At 46.8% G+C, this 19,221-nt stretch overlaps 3 protein-coding genes across 8 annotated transcripts in view; 2 read left to right on the forward strand and 1 right to left on the reverse strand.

The window, feature by feature from the left end:
- The window catches only part of LOC137783188 (X-linked retinitis pigmentosa GTPase regulator-like), a 10,834-nt gene extending 6,707 nt beyond the window's left edge, over nt 1–4,127 (reverse strand). Inside the window, exons 1-11 of the mRNA XM_068572985.1 lie at nt 4,097–4,127; nt 3,074–3,193; nt 2,905–2,997; nt 2,486–2,548; nt 2,249–2,407; nt 1,963–2,112; nt 1,441–1,599; nt 977–1,132; nt 763–890; nt 486–650; nt 1–51 (exon numbers count right to left, since the gene is read on the reverse strand). The exon at nt 1–51 is cut by the window's left edge and continues 48 nt beyond it. Of these exons, the coding sequence (XP_068429086.1) occupies nt 1–51; nt 486–650; nt 763–890; nt 977–1,132; nt 1,441–1,599; nt 1,963–2,112; nt 2,249–2,407; nt 2,486–2,548; nt 2,905–2,997; nt 3,074–3,193; nt 4,097–4,127 (1,275 nt within the window). The remainder of the gene's footprint in view (nt 52–485; nt 651–762; nt 891–976; nt 1,133–1,440; nt 1,600–1,962; nt 2,113–2,248; nt 2,408–2,485; nt 2,549–2,904; nt 2,998–3,073; nt 3,194–4,096) is intronic.
- A 545-nt stretch (nt 4,128–4,672) lies between these two features.
- On the forward strand, nt 4,673–8,481 carry otc (ornithine transcarbamylase). 2 transcript variants are annotated; one of them, XM_068572472.1, is made up of 10 exons: nt 4,673–4,828; nt 5,200–5,335; nt 5,728–5,809; nt 6,386–6,473; nt 6,631–6,784; nt 6,852–6,974; nt 7,073–7,126; nt 7,209–7,358; nt 7,826–7,963; nt 8,054–8,481. In XM_068572472.1, the coding sequence occupies exons 1-10, from the start codon at nt 4,758–4,760 to the stop codon at nt 8,111–8,113; spliced, it is 1,056 nt and encodes a 351-aa protein (XP_068428573.1). In that variant the 5' UTR covers nt 4,673–4,757; the 3' UTR covers nt 8,114–8,481. The 2 variants fall into 2 exon arrangements, with proteins under 2 accessions (XP_068428573.1, XP_068428575.1); XM_068572474.1 differs by having other exon boundaries at nt 5,746–5,809.
- A 346-nt stretch (nt 8,482–8,827) lies between these two features.
- gpr161b (G protein-coupled receptor 161b) lies at nt 8,828–17,621 on the forward strand. Of its 5 annotated transcripts, none has more exons than XM_068571936.1 (6): nt 8,828–8,895; nt 12,689–13,070; nt 15,310–16,031; nt 16,700–16,807; nt 16,898–17,023; nt 17,138–17,621. In XM_068571936.1, exons 2-6 carry the CDS (start codon nt 12,727–12,729, stop codon nt 17,410–17,412), a joined length of 1,575 nt encoding a protein of 524 aa, XP_068428037.1. In that variant the 5' UTR covers nt 8,828–8,895; nt 12,689–12,726; the 3' UTR covers nt 17,413–17,621. The 5 variants fall into 5 exon arrangements, with proteins under 5 accessions (XP_068428037.1, XP_068428036.1, XP_068428041.1 ...); XM_068571935.1 differs by having other exon boundaries at nt 8,828–8,881; XM_068571940.1 differs by having other exon boundaries at nt 8,860–8,881; nt 12,692–13,070.
- The last annotated feature ends 1,600 nt before the right edge of the window (nt 17,622–19,221 follow it).

Here is a 19,221-nt window from a genome sequence, read left to right on the forward strand (position 1 = left end):
AGGGGTCAGGAGGTTGTGCAACATCTCTCCAAACTGCTGCACAGAGTTCCCCTGAAAGAAAAGAAAAGCAGCACAGTGAGAAAAAGGTTTGATGGAGCAGAGCGACGAGCTGGTGTGATACTGCCACCTGCTGGAGACAAACTGTGATTACAAGTATCTGAAGCCTCATTCACACCACAGACGATGTAATGATGTAACTATACTGGTCAACGTGTGAAAGTATGATGGAGAACCAGGAGGAACTATGGAGCCTGACATGTTTCTTATTATACTAAATTATTTTCACTTTTTCCCAGCAGCATGTTTATTATATTCTCAAAAACATGAGTAGTGGGCCATAACCCAGATACTGAAGATAATGGAACCCTCAGTAGTTGCATTGCCTTGTGCATGTACATGTTGACGGTGTGCAGATGTGTTGCCATCTCACGGGCAAGTTGCAGATTGCAACCAACTGAATCGAAGCACCACGGTGACGTCTTCACCTTTTCTCTGCGGCGGGCTCGAGCAGCGAGGGCCGGCGGCGGCAGCGAGCGAGGAGGATCCATCAGAGCGTCCAGCAGCTGCTGCTCTGTGGGACTCGGCTCCGTCGGGTTCTGTTCTGGTCTGGGAGCGGCCAGCACCAGCATGTGGTCACCGCCGCACGAGACCTGAAGACCAGAGAAGGAGTGAGTCTCCTCCGTCTGCAGACACACAGCTCAACACAAAGACGTTGTGGCTCCGGTGTTTGTCTAAAGGACGCGCTTCCTCTCCATCACTCACCACCTGGACGCTGAACTGCAGAGTGAACCGTGTGCAGAGCGTCGGGCTGAACCGGTTCAGGAAGTTCTCCCCCGCTAAGCCCAGCTTCCCGTGGCGCCCGTCACCGAACGTGTACAGCAGCCCGCCGCCTGCGGAGGACAAACGCTTCAACGTCATCACTTCACATTGTTTACCGGGCTGCTGCTCAACCACAGAGCGCCCAGAGAAGACTCACCGGTGATCACCGCCGTGTGGTTCTGTCCACAGGACACGGCCCGGACGCCGCGGTTACCAAAGTGCTCCAGAGGTTTAGGAAACGCCGCTTCGAACAGGAAGGTCCCGTGGCCGAGCTGACCGTGCTGACCTCGGCCGAACGTGTAGACGTTCTCCTCTGCAGACGGCGTGCAGCCAGAAGGAGGCGCAGAGAAAGCACATGATGTACGCTGAGGCTTTTTCATATTAAGATTATTTATGTGCATATGGTTATTTATAGAAAGAGACAAGTGTTCACGTCTGCCTCCTAATAGAAATAATAAATATTCATTTACATTTTGTTGTACATGTTTACTGTTTATTTTATTAGTTCTTGTTTAGTTTTTTTTTAATCTTTGTGAAATGTGCAAAATTAATAAATCTAGATTTATATGTTATAGGTTTGGTGATCAAATTGGTGTCAGCAGAAAGTGTCTGTAAACCTACCTGTGAGCGCCACCGTGTGCTCCCCTCCGCAGCACACCTGGATGACTTTACCCAGAAAGCCTTGCACCCGCTGAGGGACTCTGTGATTGGCCAGCTGCTCCTCCTGGAGCCCGAGCCGTCCATTCGCGCTGTCGCCAAACGTGTAGAGATCTCCGTCCGCTAGAGCCGACACAAGCGAGAGGCTAAAGAACACTGAACGACTCGCGAGCCGCTCAGGTGGACGTACCTGTGACGAGGGCCGAGAGCCGCTCAGGTGGACGTACCTGTGACGAGGGCCGAGAGCCGCTCAGGTGGACGTACCTGTGACGAGGGCCGAGAGCCGCTCAGGTGGACGTACCTGTGACGAGGGCCGAGAGCCGCTCAGGTGGACGTACCTGTGACGAGGGCCGAGAGCCGCTCAGGTGGACGTACCTGTGACGAGGGCCGAGAGCCGCTCAGGTGGACGTACCTGTGACGAGGGCCGAGAGCCGCTCAGGTGGACGTACCTGTGACGAGGGCCGAGAGCCGCTCAGGTGGACGTACCTGTGACGAGGGCCGAGTGCCGCGACCCGCAGGAGACCCAGACCACCGCCTGCCCGACGTCCAGCTCGGTGGGTTCTGCTGCAAAGCCCTCGGGCCCCAAACCGATCTGACCCACGGCGTTGTCTCCCCACATGAAGAGCCTCCCGTCCTCTAAACACACACACACACACACACACACACACACACACACACACACACACACAATGAAGAAGTCACAAACACAGCCTTGGCGCTGGCCAGAGCGTGCCGGGCTGCGCTCGTCTCATGGTGGCTCGTGGCGTTGGACCTGTGAGGGCGGCGGAGGTGTCGCCCCCTGCAGAGAGCATCCTGATGGGGGCGTGGCCACAGAAGGGGCGCAGCAGGTGAAAGGATGAGGTGTCGTTGCAGTGGCCCAACCCGAGCTGGCCTTCCTGGTTGCTGCCCGACACAAACACACTGCCCTGCCCTAGAAGGACACAAACACAGACTTTAATACAACGCATATCTGTTTCATGACGTTCTGATGTTGTGTCCGTTGTCTCACATGAGCAGACGAGTGTGTGATGTCGCCCACAAGCGACCAGCTTCACCTTCTCAGACTTTAAGGCTGAAGGGAAGAGGAGGGATAGTTTATGCAGCGTGTGAAGGTGTTAGCTCCACCTCTAACAATAAAACATAAGTTATTAGTTATTATGCTCAGTATCATTTACCTGCATCTACAAAGTGACTCAGGTTATGAGATAAACACAGTGTAGTAAGAAGTACTTTGTAGTGGAGTAGAAGTACACCGTAGAAAATAGAAAATACCTCAAACTGTACATGATACTTCACTAAACACGTGTTTTGATGTTAGCTTCTCTGATGTTTTTCTTCTTTTAAAACATTTTGTAGACCGAGTGACTGGAGAAAGACTTGTCATGTGAATCAATGATGAAACTAATCCTCATCATATGTATTTAGCACCTTTCACGCAGGCGGGCCTGCTGGCTGCCGGCCTGAAGCCGCGTCCCAGTTGGCCGCGAGTGTTCCCGCCAAACATGAGCAGCCGGCCGTTTTCTGCAGACATGAGAATAATGACACAAAAGCTGCACCGCTGAACATCACTGTTCAGTAAACCTGCACGTTGCTGCACCTGTGGTGACGGCAGAGTGCTGCGCTCCACACGAGACACGCAGCGGACGATCTTTCTTCAGCCAGAATCGACCCGGCAGATTGTCGCCAAAACTGCTCTTTCCAAACGTGAAGACGGCTCCTGAACCCGGACAGAAGTCTGATGCTTATGGAAGCCCATTCCCGCCACACACAAATATGAGGACCAGAAAAAATAAAAAATTAGGGAGAAAAAAACAAAAACAAATTAGGTTGGTTTTACAATAGCTTCATTTAAATGTAAATATGTATTATTCATACAAGAAAACTAGTACAAGTCACAAAATAGTCCAATCTTGTTTCAATTCACGTATTCTTTTAATTTAACATTGCAAACACTTTTATATTCAAGTGCTCTTGTTATTTATTAAAAGATAACTTAGCATTGTCAACCACCCTTCAGCCTGTTGATGGTTACTTTAAAGTAAACAATTCATTTAATATATTTGTGGACTTTGCATTTTACTCAGTTCTTAAAAATGGTCAATGGAAGGACAACAATGTACTTTGTGTACAAATATTACTACAATTATATTTAGGCTGTAACTGTAATTTTGACAATTGTAGTCAGTAGTTAAGTTTTCATTTCTCTCCTGGAATGAAACGTTTTTTTTGTGCCTTTTTTCAAGACAACAACAAAACATTGAAAAAAAAGTTGATTTTTAAAAAAAAGAATTTTTGGTCCTATTTTTTTATTTTATTTTTTTGGTGTGGCGGGGATGAGCTTCCATAGATTCATCCTCTGGACCTGAGAGAGGAAATAACTCTGACAGGCAGCAGCATACTCTCACTTAACACCGGCTAAACCCAACCTGAACATCTCAAGCCTTTTAAGTAGCAGCCTGACAGAAATAGCAACAGGTCAACCACACGTACACACACACACACACACACACACACACACACACACACACACACACACACACACTGCTCATACAATGTGCAGTCTTGCCATTCATCATGATGAGTGGTGTTTAGTATTTGCTGTTTAATGAAGTCCTCTCACCCGGTGCGTCCTCCTCGTCCTGTCCCGTCATCTCCTCACCTCCTCACCTCCTCTCCTCTCTCACCTCCTCACCTCCTCTCCTCTCTCTCCTCCTCACCTGCAGCATATGGCGCGCAGCTGAATGACGTAGAGGAGGAACAGGTGATTGACAGATAACTACTATCACTAAAAGGAAAATAAAAAAGACAACTTTATGGTTTTAAGTTAACAATAAATAATTGTTCAGTCACATAGCCCTCGACAACCCGTGGGCAACAGCCAAATATTTAAATAATTATTTAAACATTCATCACTTCAGATACACAAAGATCTCTAAGATTACGATGACAGTTAAAATACGTGACTCGTTATAATAAAGACAACGATGACGTTTTGTCACGTGGCCAAAGTGCGCATGAAGGTCTTGCTTGGGAACTTTTTATTTTTATTTTTGCATATAAAAAAATACTCTGAAGCCCAAACAGAGTAGCACAGATAACTAAAAGAAAGTTAACAAACAGTAAACTGGCTGGACCGGCAGGAAGCCACGCCTCTCGCTTCCGGGTTGTGCGGTGACGTCAGAGGCAGCCACGCTGCTGCTGGTTCAGTGGAACTCTCCCATGCTGCATGTTGACTGACATATCCCCGCTACAGTTTTCTTTTACAGGTTTCTTGAGCCACAATGTCCAGTAAACTGATGTCTGCCAGCAAAGTCTTCAAATGCGTGAAAAGTCTTCCGGCTCGAGGGCTGAGGTGAGAAACTGCAGATGACGTCATGCGCCCAGCGCGCTGCTGTCCGTCAGCTGGCTCACAGGCAGCGTGCAGGTAGACTAACCTCCAGGTGGACTAACCTCCAGGTGGACTAACCTTCAGGTGGACTAACCTCCAGGTGGACTAACCTCCAGGTAGACTAACCTCCAGGTGGACTAACCTCCAGGTAGACTAACCTCCAGGTAGACTAACCTCCCGGTGGACTAACCTCCAGGTAGACTAACCTCCAGGTGGACTAACCTCCAGGTGGACTAACCTCCAGGTGGACTAACCTCCAGGTGGACTAACCTGCAGGTGGACTAACCTCCAGGTGGACTAACCTCCAGGCTTCGTGTCCTCGTTCCTCCCCGCAGCGGGGCCTCGTCCCGGGTCTCCGGCGCCCTGAAGGGTCGCAGCTGTCTGACCCTGAAGGACTTCAGCCCGCAGGAGGTGAAGCGGCTGCTGTGGGTCTCTGCGGACCTGAAGCACCGGATCAAGCACGAGCAGCAGGTAGCTCACCGAGCCAGCTGTGTGATGTTAAAGTACTTCACACAGAGATGTGTTTTATATATTACATGCAAATATAGTGACGAAAAGAAAATACAACTTTTAAGTATTGTTTTTTTGTGTGCAAAATATAGATTTTTTTGTCCTTTTCTGCGCTCTATCATAAACCAAAACACCAGTCATATGAACCTGTTTTCTATGTTCCTACGGTTGTTTTGTAAATTATACCTTTTTTAAATGATTCAAATAGCCTTGTGGTCGAGGAGATAATCATAATTTAGTATATTAAACATCCTGACTTTCTGAAAGCAGAGCTTGATGAGCTTCATGTCCTCAGTGGTGCCGTGCAGCCTCACAGAGGATCAGCTGATGGATAACCTTCATTTCTGCTTCAGCATCTTCCTCTTCTGCAGGGAAAGTCCATCGCTATGATATTTGAGAAGCGGAGCACCAGAACCAGAATGTCCACAGAAACAGGTGTGTGTGTGTGTGTGTGTGTGTGTGTGTGTGTGTGCGTGTGTGTGCGTGTGTGTGCGTGTGTGTGCGTGTGTGTGTGTGTGTGTGAGGAGATGTTATAAAGACACTAAGCAGGTTTTCAAGTGTCACATTTGGGCAATTTACAGATAAGATGTGTAAAAAATTGGCATTTATGCACAAGAAAATAGATTTTAAATATAAGAAGGGGGAAGTTGCGCATTCACAGATAATGCAAATGTAGAAGAAAAGTCCGTTAGAAACATACTATTGATCCATCAGTTTATATCTCCAAGTAAAGTCTTGACTGACATGTTAGTAATAATGTTAACCATTATAAATGGAGCATCATCTGGCTGTTAGCTGGGCTGAAGCTGTTCAGTAAAGGTCATTCAGTTGAGTAAAGGTCATTGTCCACACGGACACAAAAGAACTGCTGAAAGGCGACTCAGTTCCTGCCAGGACAAAGGATTCAGCCCTCTCTCGCGCCCCTCATGCCTACATGAGGTGGTGTTTGTGATGTTTATGCACCGGCTGGTCATTTGGGAAAGTGAAGCAGTCGTAATCTCATCGCTCCAGGTTTTGCGCTGCTGGGTGGGCATCCCTGCTTCCTCACCTCTCAGGACATCCACCTCGGAGTGAACGAGAGCAGCACGGACACGGCCAGGTGGGTTTCATGAGCTTTCCCTTTGGAAACAAAGGAATGGATGTGGCTCACTTGTTTGGAACGCGGCTTCATATCCGTGCGTGTCCAGATCCATGTGAAGTAGCCGGGTGTCTGTAGTGACGCCTCCACGTCCGCCTCTGGGCGCTCTCCACCTCAGGGTTCTCTCGGGGCTCTGCGACATCGTCTTGGCTCGAGTGTACAGCCACTCCACGCTGCAGCAGCTGGACCAGGAGGCGTCCATCCCCATCATCAACGGCCTGTCCGACCTCTACCACCCGATCCAGATTCTGGCGGACTTCCTCACCTTGCAGGTACAGCGACTTCCCATCCCGACAATGAGGACGACATCGTGTTTCCTAAACGGCCGCTTCCCCCCAGGAGCGCTACGGCTCCCTGAGCGGACTGACCGTGAGCTGGATTGGAGACGGGAACAACGTGCTCCACTCCTTCATGATGACTGCGGCTAAACTGGGAGTTCATCTCAGGATTGCTACACCAAAGGTTGGCCTCGTGTCATGTTGTCATGAACATTCAGCCTCTCTCTCAGCGCCTCCACTTTCAAACCCTGAGGTTCTGTTGTGTAATGCTTTACTTCACAGGGCTACGAGCCGGACGAGAGCGTTATTCAAGAGGCACAAAGACTTTCAGAAGAAGTGAGGCCTTCATGTGTCATTGTTGTAAACGCACATCTTGTCAAAGGATTTCTCATAACTTCATAACATCTCGTCTCGGCAGCACGGGACGCAGCTGGTTTTGACCTCTGACCCGATGGAGGCGGCGCACGGCAGCAACGTGTTGGTCACGGACACCTGGGTGAGCATGGGCCAGGAGGAGGAGAAGAAGAAGAGGCTGCAGGACTTCAGAGGTTACCAGATCACGATGCAGGTAACCAGGAGCGTTGGCTTTTTACCTCTGTGTGTTTAGCTTTGTGTATTTTTGATTTTCTTACATTTTCTCTCCTTCCTACTTTGTACTGAAACTGCTTTTTTACTTTCTGAGACGCTCTTTTTTTCTTTAGAAATGTAAATTGTGTCATCCAGAAACTTTTAGCTTTTGGCGACATTCGTGGTTCTTTTCTGTCAATAGTTTTCACAAAGTGGTTCCTTTTGACAGCTGCACTTCTCGACAGCAAATCAGTCTTAAACGTTATATTTTTCATCTCACTCTCATTACAGACTTCATCTGGTTTATAATCAAGCTTTGAATAAGTCACAGAACATGATTATAGACTTTACAGTCACAGTAATTATTTTGGTCAATAACACTATGTTTGGCAGGTAACTACGTAGCAGCGCGCTCAGCACTAGTAATCTGAATGAGAGGTAATGAGTCTCGTTCCTGTTGCACTGCAGACGGGACGCGTTGCCAAACCAGACTGGAGCTTCCTGCATTGTCTCCCTCGCAAAATGGAGGAAGTGGACGACGAGGTGTTCTACTCATCTCGCTCCCTCGTCTTCCCCGAGGCAGAGAACAGAAAGTGGACGATCATGGTGAGGAGCCTGATGTTTTATACTAATATGGGTCAAAATGATGAGAAAAGTCTTTGATCCTCCATCTGGTGGTCACTTCTTCTGGTTCAGGGTCTGGTGGTGTCTCTTCTGACGGACTACGCTCCACAGACGCCCATGCCCAAGTTTTAACTTCAACATGAGCGTTCTGCTCGCTCCTCATGGAGGACGACGGTCCTGTTGAGGGACGTCTGCACACTTCAGTGTCTGTGACGAGACCACTGAGAGTCCCTGTTCACATTGTTGGATTCACTTCCTGATTCAGAGCATTTATTTGTCTCCCTCACTGTACCGAACACGTTCTGTGATGGAGAACCAGGATGGTTTCGTGAGCATGTGTTTTACAGACAGGAGCAGATCACTGAACTGTTCTTCAACTTGTTTAACATCGTCTTCACTTCACAACCTGAAACAGGATCACCCGAGCTGCTCAGTCACCTGGCAGTATCCACGTGGTTGTGTTATTGTTGTATTGTTGACAGAAGCAAACCAATAAAGAACAAGAGAATTATGTTGTGACTCAAAAGTGAATCAAGCCACCGTGTCAGGAAACAAGTGAGATGATCTGTAAGATGATCCCACATGAACAATGAGCAGGTGGACTGAGATGCGTTCACTGTCCTGAGTGCTCTCACTGTAAGCTGCTTTATCCTTCCACCCCTCGACATAAGAGGTCATTACTGTACTTTTTACAGGGGTTACTCCACAAAGGAGGTCCAACAAACTCTGAGTCTGTCCCTGAACTCTGAGATAAGAAACTCTGAGTTTCCGGTTCCAGAACAGCTGATCCGCGTTAGTTCAGTCAACATCAATGGAGCCCCGATATCACGAGTCACCATGACAACGGGAAATAACAGATCAACATGTTTCACAGCGATGGAGGTGGAGGTGCTTCTGCAGGTGACTATGAGCAGGTATTTCACCACAAAGGCAAAACAGCTGCAGCAGCGAAGGAGAGACGACAAAAAGACTGCAGAGTCAACGCGAAGTCTGACTGAACTATTCCACTGACGTGACATCTAACCGTGAGATCATAACAGCCTATAGTTATGAATATAAGTAGAAGTTTGAATGTACTATTCCACTGACGTGACATCTAACCGTGAGATCATAACAGCCTATAGTTATGAATATAAGTAGAAGTTTGAATGTACTATTCCACTGACGTGACATCTAACCGTGAGATCATAACAGCCTATAGTTATGAATATAAGTAGAAGTTTGAATGTACTATTCCACTGACGTGACATCTAACCGTGAGATCATAACAGCATATAGTTATGAATATAAGTAGAAGTTTGAATGTACTATTCCACTGACGTGACATCTAACCGTGAGATCATAACAGCTTATAGTTATGAATATAAGTAGGAATGAAATCTGATTTTCATGTAACGTTAGATGCAATACAACAGGGTAAAAGGACCTGGAAGCAGCTAAAAATGAAATATAAAAACGTACTTCAAAAAGGTAAGGCATATATTGCTAGGCTATGATTGCGCCTGACTGATTTTAATTGAACTTTTAATAATTAACTTAGGCTATTAAACTAAAGTTAAACTAAAGCTATTAAAGTAAATATTAAGTCAGTGACTACTTGAAATAGTAAATTAATCCGCTAATAAAATGCTTTTACACGTCTTCTTACTTAATACCTCACCGTCATTTAAAGTGTGACGCTGCAGCGACACCGACACACATTAAAATACTAGTTAAAGTATTGAGGTTATTTTTCCTCTCAGCTCTACAAACTGTTGCCTTTCCAAAGTGCTCTGCAGCCCCGATGGTGTAAAGAAAACTACCGTTTGTAAAAAAAAAATAAAAAAAACGTAGCGCGATGCATAAACCTGCTGTGACGTCAGTGCGCACGGTGTGTGAGGTCGGTGACGTATGGACAATGTTACTGAGGTGAATGACACCTTGAGAGGAACAGCGGGAGCTTCTGACAGATGTTCCTCTAAAATGATGAAACGTCTCATCTGGTCAGAAGACTCTCTGACGTGAAGCATTTTGAATCAATAAGGTGTCCATGTCAGTCAGAGCTGGTAGGACGATCCACGTCTACCAGCTCTCTTCATGTGGGAGCAGACAGAAACTCTGGTTCCTTGTAGAAAACCTGCCAGCGAGAGTTTCAGTTACTTCTCTTTCTGGAAAGAGAACTCTGAGTTTCCCTTAACTCAGGGTTAACTTACTCTGAGTTTCCCTTAACTCAGGGTTAACTTACTCTGAGTTTCCCTTAACTCAGGGTTAACTTACTCTGAGTTTCCCTTAACTCAGGGTTAACTTACTCTGAGTTTCCCTTAACTCAGGGTTAACTTACTCTGAGTTTCCCTTAACTCAGGGTTAACTTACTCTGAGTTTCCCTTAACTCAGGGTTAACTTACTCTGAGTTTCCCTTAACTCAGGGTTAACTTACTCTGAGTTTCCCTTAACTCAGGGTTAACTTACTCTGAGTTTCCCTTAACTCAGGGTTAACTTACTCTGAGTTTCCCTTAACTCAGGGTTAACTTACTCTGAGTTTCCCTTAACTTAGGGTTAACTTACTCTGAGTTTCCCTTAACTCAGGGTTAACTTACTCTGAGTTTCCCTTAACTCAGGGTTAACTTACTCTGAGTTTCCACATAACCCGCTTTCTGGAATACCCCCGTTGTCAAAGAAGTTGGTATTTTTATTTTTACCTTTTATAGAGCTGAATATTTCTTCCACTACTGCTATCAGGATGTTTTTTTGTCTTCTCAATGTTGTTGAGATGTTTACATGACAGTCTGTGATTGTTTACTTTCATGTTTACGTTCCTGGCTTCGTTTAGCGGACAGGGGGAGCGCGCGCCCCCCGGTGGAGGCGAGCGGTAACGCCCCGGCTCGCTGATTGGATCACGTAAGATGACGTCATATGACGGGCTGACGCGTTGTTGATGTGCGGGAAGCTTTGATCCACGTGGGTGGTCCGCTCAGATAGAAACACGGCTTCATTCATAAACACCACCAGCTTGTCATTAAGTAACGCACATGCGCACAACGTGTTTTAGTAACGACACAAACGTCTACACAACATACATGTTGCGTCCCAAACAGAATAAAATGAACTCTTCATGTTTTCAACACTGAAAACGAATAACACATGGATAACTACACAGGTTAATTACTGAGACACAACTGGATAAATGCTAGAAATGTGTAAACCAGCCCATTCATAGAGCGGACCACCCACACACCGGAGGGTCCGCGAGGAGAGGAGGAGGAGGGAGAAGGAGCCGAGGAGCCGAGGAGGAGGAGGAGGAGGAGGAGGACGCCATTGCAGCTGGCCGTCTGTGGTTTACGAGGGACTTCGGTTATCCGACTGCACAATGTCGAGGGGCTTTTGGAGACATTCCCCCGGGCTCAGCCCTCACTAGCTGCGGGTCGTCGTGTGAGCACAGCGGGCGGGATGGACGGGTCACCTCGGACCCACCGAGGAGGAGCCGCCGGCCCGCAGCAGGTAAACGGCGACGAGGAGCGCCGTGCGGGACAATGGGGGAAAGTTAGAGCTAACGGGGCTAACCACGGTCAGCCGCTGCGGGGAGTTCACGCGTTCATTTCACGCGTTCACTGCACTGCTTCAGCTCGTGCTGGAGCCTCGCGCCGCAGCTGCACGTCGGTAAACACTTTGTGTAAACACTTTGTGTTAACACTTTGTGTAAACACTTTGTGTTCCGGTAACTGGAAAGAAAGCAGAGCAGCGATGGAGGAGATGACAACACAGCGTTGCTGCTAAAATAACTTCTAACAACTGAAGCTAACATAAGTTAGCTGGAGTTTAAATGTGAAAGACGTCACTAAAGCTACTTTGTTGGTTTGAAATGGGACCACAAACACAGTGCGTGTGAGTTGTGTTAACGCCTGTAAATAGTTGCTCATTTAGTTGCATGTGCAACTTTACAACCTCTGCTAATGTAGAGGTAGAAACACTGTTCATATCCTTAAAAGTGTGAAACTACTAATTTGAAGTCGTCCATTGTAAACCTGACTATTATTATTTTTGTTGTTGTTATTATTAATATTAATATTATTATTATAGTATTAGTACAATATTGCATAAATGTGTAATGAATATTTTAGTGTTGTAGCTGATGACAACTTTACATATTTCGGAATATTTTAATTTATCAATACATCGTGTTTATTCTAATCTTTGATATGTTTTGTATGTAAAACTTTAATCTTCAGAGTAACTCCAGCTGTCATAAACTCAGTGGAGTGAAATGTTTCTCTCTGAGATGATGATGATGAAGTATCATCCTGAGTCGAGCTGCTGCAATACTTCATGTGCTGAACGTTACAATCATCTCTGGCCTCTTTGGTTTCAACTCATTTCTGTTCAGCATGATCGTCTAATAGTGTGAACATAAACATAAACATAAAGAATGTTAATCACAGTTAAATAACAGTAATGAGCTCATTACACACATCTCAACACAATCTGCCCTTCAACTGTATGAAGCTGAAATTACAGAATATTAATTGGCAATGATAGTATATTTTAAATGTCCTCTAGTTCCAGCTGTTTCAATGTGAGTTTTTGCAGCTTTTTTCTGTTTATTTAAATATCTCAGGAACTGTACAACAAAACAAGAAGTTTGAATAAATTGGCAAATGGCTTCAAACATGGCGGTTCCTTCCCCAGACCTGCATTTACACACATCAGTAATGTAAGTTACTGTTTCCACAGCAGTCCCTTCCCTCAGCGGCGCGGCCCGGCCTGGCAGCATGAACGTCAGCAGGAACTGCTCCTCGGGGGGGAACGGAGAGGGGCTGGCCGTCCTGGAGTGGGTCTCCATCGTCACCATCACGCTGCTCGCCTGCCTGGGCAACCTGGTGGTCGTGCTGACGCTGTACCGCCGGCCGTACCTGCTCACGCCCAGCAACAAGTTTGTGTTCAGCCTGACCGCCTCCAACCTGCTGCTGTCCGCGCTGGTGCTGCCCTTCGTGGCCGTGAGCTCGGCCAAGAGGGAGTGGGTGTTCGGGGTCGTGTGGTGCAACTTCACCGCGCTGCTCTACCTGCTCATCAGCTCCGCCAGCATGCTGACCCTGGGGGCCATCGCCATCGACCGGTGAGTGATGAGTGAGTGATGGTTAGTGATGGACGATGGTTAGTGATGGATGATGGTTAGTGATGGATGATGGTTAGTGATGGATGATGGTTAGTGATAGATAAGAGTTAGTGATGGACGAGGGTTAGTGATGGATGATAGTTAGTGATGGATAAGGGTTAGTGATGGGTGATGGTTAGTGATGGACGATAGTTAGTGATGGATGATGGTTAGTGATGGATAAGAGTTAGTGATGGATAAGAGTTAGTGATGGATGATGGTTAGTGATGGACGATGGTTAGTGATGGATGATGGTTAGTGATGGACGATGGTTAGTGATGGATAAGAGTTAGTGATGGATGATGGTTAGTGATAGATAAGAGTTAGTGATGGACGAGGGTTAGTGATGGATGATAGTTAGTGATGGATAAGGGTTAGTGATGGGTGATGGTTAGTGATGGACGATAGTTAGTGATGGATGATGGTTAGTGATGGATAAGAGTTAGTGATGGATAAGAGTTAGTGATGGATGATGGTTAGTGATGGATGATGGTTAGTGATAGATAAGAGTTAGTGATGGACGATGGTTAGTGATGGACGATGGTTAGTGATGGATAAGAGTTAGTGATGGATGATGGTTAGTGATGGATGATAGTTAGTGATGGATGATGGTTAGTGATGGATAAGAGTTAGTGATGGATAAGAGTTAGTGATGGATGATGGTTAGTGATGGATAAGAGTTAGTGATGGATGATGGTTAGTGATGGATAAGAGTTAGTGATGGATAAGTTAGTGATGGATAAGTTAGTGATGGATAAGGGTTAGTGATGGATGATGGTTAGTGATGGATGATGGTTAGTGATGGATGATGGTTAGTGATGGATGATGGTTAGTGATGGATAAGAGTTAGTGATGGATAAGAGTTAGTGATGGATGATGGTTAGTGATGGATAAGGGTTAGTGATGGATGATAGTTAATGATGGATGATGCTTAGTGATGGATAAGGGTTAGTGATGGATGATGGTTAGTGATGGATAAGTTAGTGATGGATGATGGTTAGTGATGGGTGATGGTTAGTGATGGATAAGGGTTAGTGATGGATGATAGTTAGTGATGGGTGATGGTTAGTGATGGGTGATGGTTAGTGATGGATAAGGGTTAGTGATGGATAAGTTAGTGATGGATAAGGGTTAGTGATGGGTGATGGTTAGTGATGGGTGATGGTTAGTGATGGATGTTAACGTCAGAGGTCCTCATAATGATCATAACTTGTTTTGGTTCTGTTGGAAGAGAGGACTGCAACTATCTCTGTTAATAAGAGAATTCACTTGAATTCTGCATGTAATGACCTTGTTGAGACGTCGTGTGTTCGGTGCGTTCCCTTCAAGGTATGCAGCTCTGTAAATGAGGTTAACCACACACTCACTCCTGGTGTTTCTCTGGAGGTTTACCAGCTTAAGGGACGAGCGTGAGCCTCTCAGTAACTTAAAACATCACTAATGTGAACGCACTAATGTGAACGCACTAATGTGAACACAGCGTTCTCCATTAGTTCCTATTTTGAGAAATAAGAAACTGATTCACCAAAAAAAGTACACAGATTAAGATTGACTAACTTTAAAAAAAAAAATGTATTTAGACTTTTGCTGTTGTTTTAAAGATGAAATGATCCGGAGGTTCAGAGAGATGTGCTCACTTCGTCTAATGTAAAAATATGAAAAGTTTATATTCTCAATGTCGGGCATCGGTTCTGTAAAAGATGACGAAGGAACAAATACTTTAACGTCCACTTGTAAGATCAAACCTTTAGTCAACAATCTGATCATCGGTTTCTTTATTTTTGTCCTTTCATCAAGTAGAAAAAGGCCTCACACACATTTCGCAGCTCCAGCGTGTTCTCGTCTTGTTGCCTCAGAGATTTGACAACATTTAAACTGCATTTTAATAAACCAAAAGATGATTTGTAAAGAAGTGATCAGTTAATCTGTTGAAGCCGTTAAGTGTGTTTAGTTGTTGATGCACATCGGGCTGGTTGTGTACATGTTGTTGCTGTTGTCACCGTGTAGTTCAGCTGTGCAGCGTTCAGCTCTCACTCTTCTAATCACCTCCTCACCTCTGGGACTTTGTGACTACAGTGCATGTTTTTGTTCTCCGTTTCTCTTGTATGCAGCTTTCAGAAACACTTAGCAGCTTTGTTTGGGGGAGCGGGCCTTTAGCGCTTAGCTTCCCGTCCTCACTGTGGTGCCTCTCGTCCTGCAGGTACTACGCGGTTCTTTACCCGATGATCTACCCCATGAAGATCACGGGGAACCGGGCCGTGGTGGCCATCGCCTACGTGTGGCTGCACTCGCTGGTGGGCTGCCTGCCGCCTCTGTTCGGCTGGTCCTCCTTTGAGTTCGACTGCTTCAAGAGGACCTGCGTGGCGTCTTGGCACAGAGAGCCGAGTTACGCCGCCTTCTGGCTGGTCTGGTGCACCCTCCCGCCTTTATGCATCATGCTCACCTGCTACGGGGTCATCTTCCGCGTCGCCCGCAGGAAAGCCAGGAAGGTGCACTGCGGCACGGTGGTGGTGGGACAGAACGACGCCAACGCCGTTCAGAAGAACGGACGCAAAAACTCAAGCACCTCCACCTCCTCCAATAGCAGCCGGCGGAGCCTGGTGTACGCTGGGAGCCAGTGCAAGGCCTTCGTCACCATCTTGGTGGTGGTGGGCACCTTCCTCGTGACCTGGGGGCCGTACGTCGGGGTGGTCTGCAGCGAGGCGTCGTGGGGGCAGGGCAGCGTGTCCCCGGGGCTGGAGACGCTGGTGGCCTGGCTGTCGTTCTGCAGCGCCGTGTGCCATCCCTTCATCTACGGCCTGTGGAACAAAACGGTGAGGAAGGAGCTGCTGGGGATGTGTTTCGGGGATCGCTACTACAGAGAGTCCTTCGCCACGCGGCACAGGACGTCCCGCCTCTCCAGCATCTCCAACAGGATCACAGGTCGGTGGACAGCCGCCGCTCGCCTCGTCAAATCAATTCAAGTCACGGCTGAGGGCATTTCTAAAATATTCAGTTTGCGTAAAGACACTAAATCATAGACTAGAATACACATTTTCAGGAAGATGCAAATAAACAGACAAGAACAAAAACATGACTCTTATGTCCAGAGAAGTTAGGGAAGGTGTTCATTCACAGGTTCCTGCACCAGGACGCGTGAGTCAAAGGGTGTTGTGAGATGTTTGTGTCATAAGTAGTGCAGCTACTCTTCTGACAGACGGTCAGAAGACCTTTAACTGATGATTTTTAAATGCGTTTCATTCTTTATAAAAACTAACTTCATTACTAAAAAGCAACGTAAGAGCTTGTTCCTCTTCAGGGGAGAGCTAAACTGTTTCTTAAACATTCAGAATTCACAGTTATAAACTTGATTTTAGCCGTTAAACTCTGACCTCCGGTTTAACCGTATTTTTCTCCTTCAAAATAAAAGCATCTTACATCAAAACATGAGACCAAAACGTTTTGCTTACGGCAGACAGAAACATGCAACAAAAAACAACAACATTGATTGGCAAACAGCTTCTAACACACATTGAGTCACTTCCAAGCAGTGTGTGTTTGCGTTGCCGTGTGTGTTGCATGACGTTGTTCAACATGTTGTGTGGTTCCAGACCTGGGCATGTCCCCACACCTCACCGCCATGCTGGCTGGAGGAGGGCAGCTGCTGGCCCCGGGGAGCAGCACCGGAGACACCGGCTTCAGCTTCACGCAGGACTCGTGTAGGTGCAACACTTCCTGTGTCTCAACACAACAACGTTGTGTTGCTCAACCTCAATCAAACAGCTGTTTCCTGTCCCGTTCCCTCGCAGGCACAGACGTGATGCTGCTGGAAGACTTCTCCAAAGACGGCTCTTCTCACCCTCCACATCACGGGCATCTGTCCGTGAAGAGGAGGAGCTCCGTCACCTTTGAAGACCAGGTGGAGCAAGCCAAAGGTATCAGCTTCAGGATGAGAGGGTGAAGGGAGTGGACTCTACACTCGCTGAGGGATTAAAAAGTGACGACAAAACAAACGCTCACACTAAACACAACGTGTGTTTTCCCTCCAGCTGAACACACCAGCACGTCCTCGGCTCAGGTCCACGCAGAGGTGCACAAGTCTCTGGACCTCTTCGCCTCCTGTCTGGCGAAGGCGATAGAGAGCGACGCCAGGCTCAGCCTGTTCGGGGCGGAGCCGGCGCCGCCGGGGGGAACGCCCACCGCCAGAGCGGCGCCGAGACCCAGATACCTGGACGGGCAGAGGCTGAGGCTGGAGAGCATCGACGAAGGGATCGTTAAAGACGACAGAGAGGAAGAGGAGGAGGAGGAGGAGCGACCGGCCTGAACACGAGCAGGTCTGTTGTCTGTCAGACAGCGAGGGTTTCACTTCCACTCGACTCCCCGTGACCTTCAGGCTCGCCGTGACCTTCAGGCTCGCCGTGCGCTGCAGTTCATGACGTCTGATCCGTCCACACGGCTGCTGCACGCGCCGAGTTATGAGGAAACAGAGGCACATTATGAATATTAATGCCACTATGATGGACCCCGTGCTCACCAGCAGCGTCTTCATTTAACTACTTCACCTAGAGGATCAGATTGTTGGAGGAATTTGTTTTTTACGATATATATTTTATGGTATGTCCTCATAAAAATGCAAAAAAAAACAGTTTCAAACTGTTATCAGATCGTTTTAAACTTTTATTACATGAAGAAAAGTAAGTTTCAAACCAAATTCTCTGTTCAGGTTCAGACGGTGTGTGTGTGTGTGTTCTGCACAGCGACGGTGTACACACACACACACACACACACACAGATGTTTACACTTTTTGTGTGGATTACTGGTCACAGACAATGAAACATCATCATTTTTAATTTGAATGCTGCTGTGAGATTCTGTGTTTAATATCACAGAAGTGCCAAAGTAGGTTAAATATACAAACTCTTCCTATTTAAAAGTATGACCAGCTCTTGAATATGATGGCAGTCGAGCGTTATCCTGCGTAACCAGAGGAGACCTCTGATGTGAAAGTAGAACAGTGTTCATCAGGATAGATTTGCTCTCAAACTGATCAATAGTTCCAGTGAGCTGAAGTGAGTTTCCTGTGTTCAGAGCTATGAAATACTCATATTTAAGAGACGCATTTTGAGTTCTTTGAGCACCGACCTCTCCTCGTTCAGGTGTCAGTGTGTCGTCGCTGCAGAGCCATCAGACATCATCCTGGTGCTTCTGTCGTACGTCTCGTCCTCCAGCAGCCTGAGAGCTCGCTGCCCGACGCCGAAGCATTTCAGTCATTCCACCTGTTTGATCAACAAGTGATGCTGACCAGCCTCCAGCAGCTGCAGAGTCCTGGTCCTCCAGCAGCTGCAGAGTCCTGGTCCTCCAGAGTCCCGGTCCTTTAGAGTCCCGGTCCTTTAGAGTCCCGGTCCTTTAGAGTCCCGGTCCTCCAGAGTCCTGGTCCTCTGGCTCTCGTTGCTCTTACAGAGCGCCGCCGTCGCTCACGTGAGGAGCATCTTATGTTCGCGGCCCGTTGATGGGACTGCAAGCACAAGGTTGCCGGCTGTGTTGTCCATGTGTTGCGTTCGCTGACGTCCACCCCGGTGCATGCTGGGAAAACCTCCCAACGATGACCCTGGATGGGAATGTTGTACTTCAATAGTGAACGCGGTTTTGTAATTCATAAGAACTTGAAAATGTTTCTGTGATCGTGTGTCTGTGTTTTGCTCGGCCTTGAACTCAACCAGAAGAAAATGATCTGTAGTGTTGGAAAAATATATTAGGTGATCAACAACAACAACAACAACAACAACAACAGTGCTTCAGTGAAACTCACCTTCAGCTGTTTGTCCTCATCACTGCCTCCTGCAGGAGCACAACGTGCTTCACCTCCATCTTTTATATTATGTTTGACTTCTATACACATGAAGTGATGTAACCTTTTGATTTACTACAGTTTAAAGTATTCATAGAACAAGTTTTGTATCCAGATTGTTATTAAAATGTTTTCATAAAAAACCTGTGTGTGTGTATGTGTGTGTGTGTGTGTGTGTGTGTGTGTGTCATGTTCACCGTGATATTCGCTTTAAATGCAGTTGTGACTCAAATCAACTGTTTAAGACCAGCTAGAAATGTTCTGATGGAACTACTTTAACATCA

This window comes from Clinocottus analis, unplaced genomic scaffold, assembly GCF_023055335.1.
Source record: "Clinocottus analis isolate CAN_PGR_092001 unplaced genomic scaffold, fCliAna1.0.p SCAF_12, whole genome shotgun sequence".
Lineage (NCBI taxonomy): Eukaryota > Metazoa > Chordata > Actinopteri > Perciformes > Cottidae > Clinocottus > Clinocottus analis.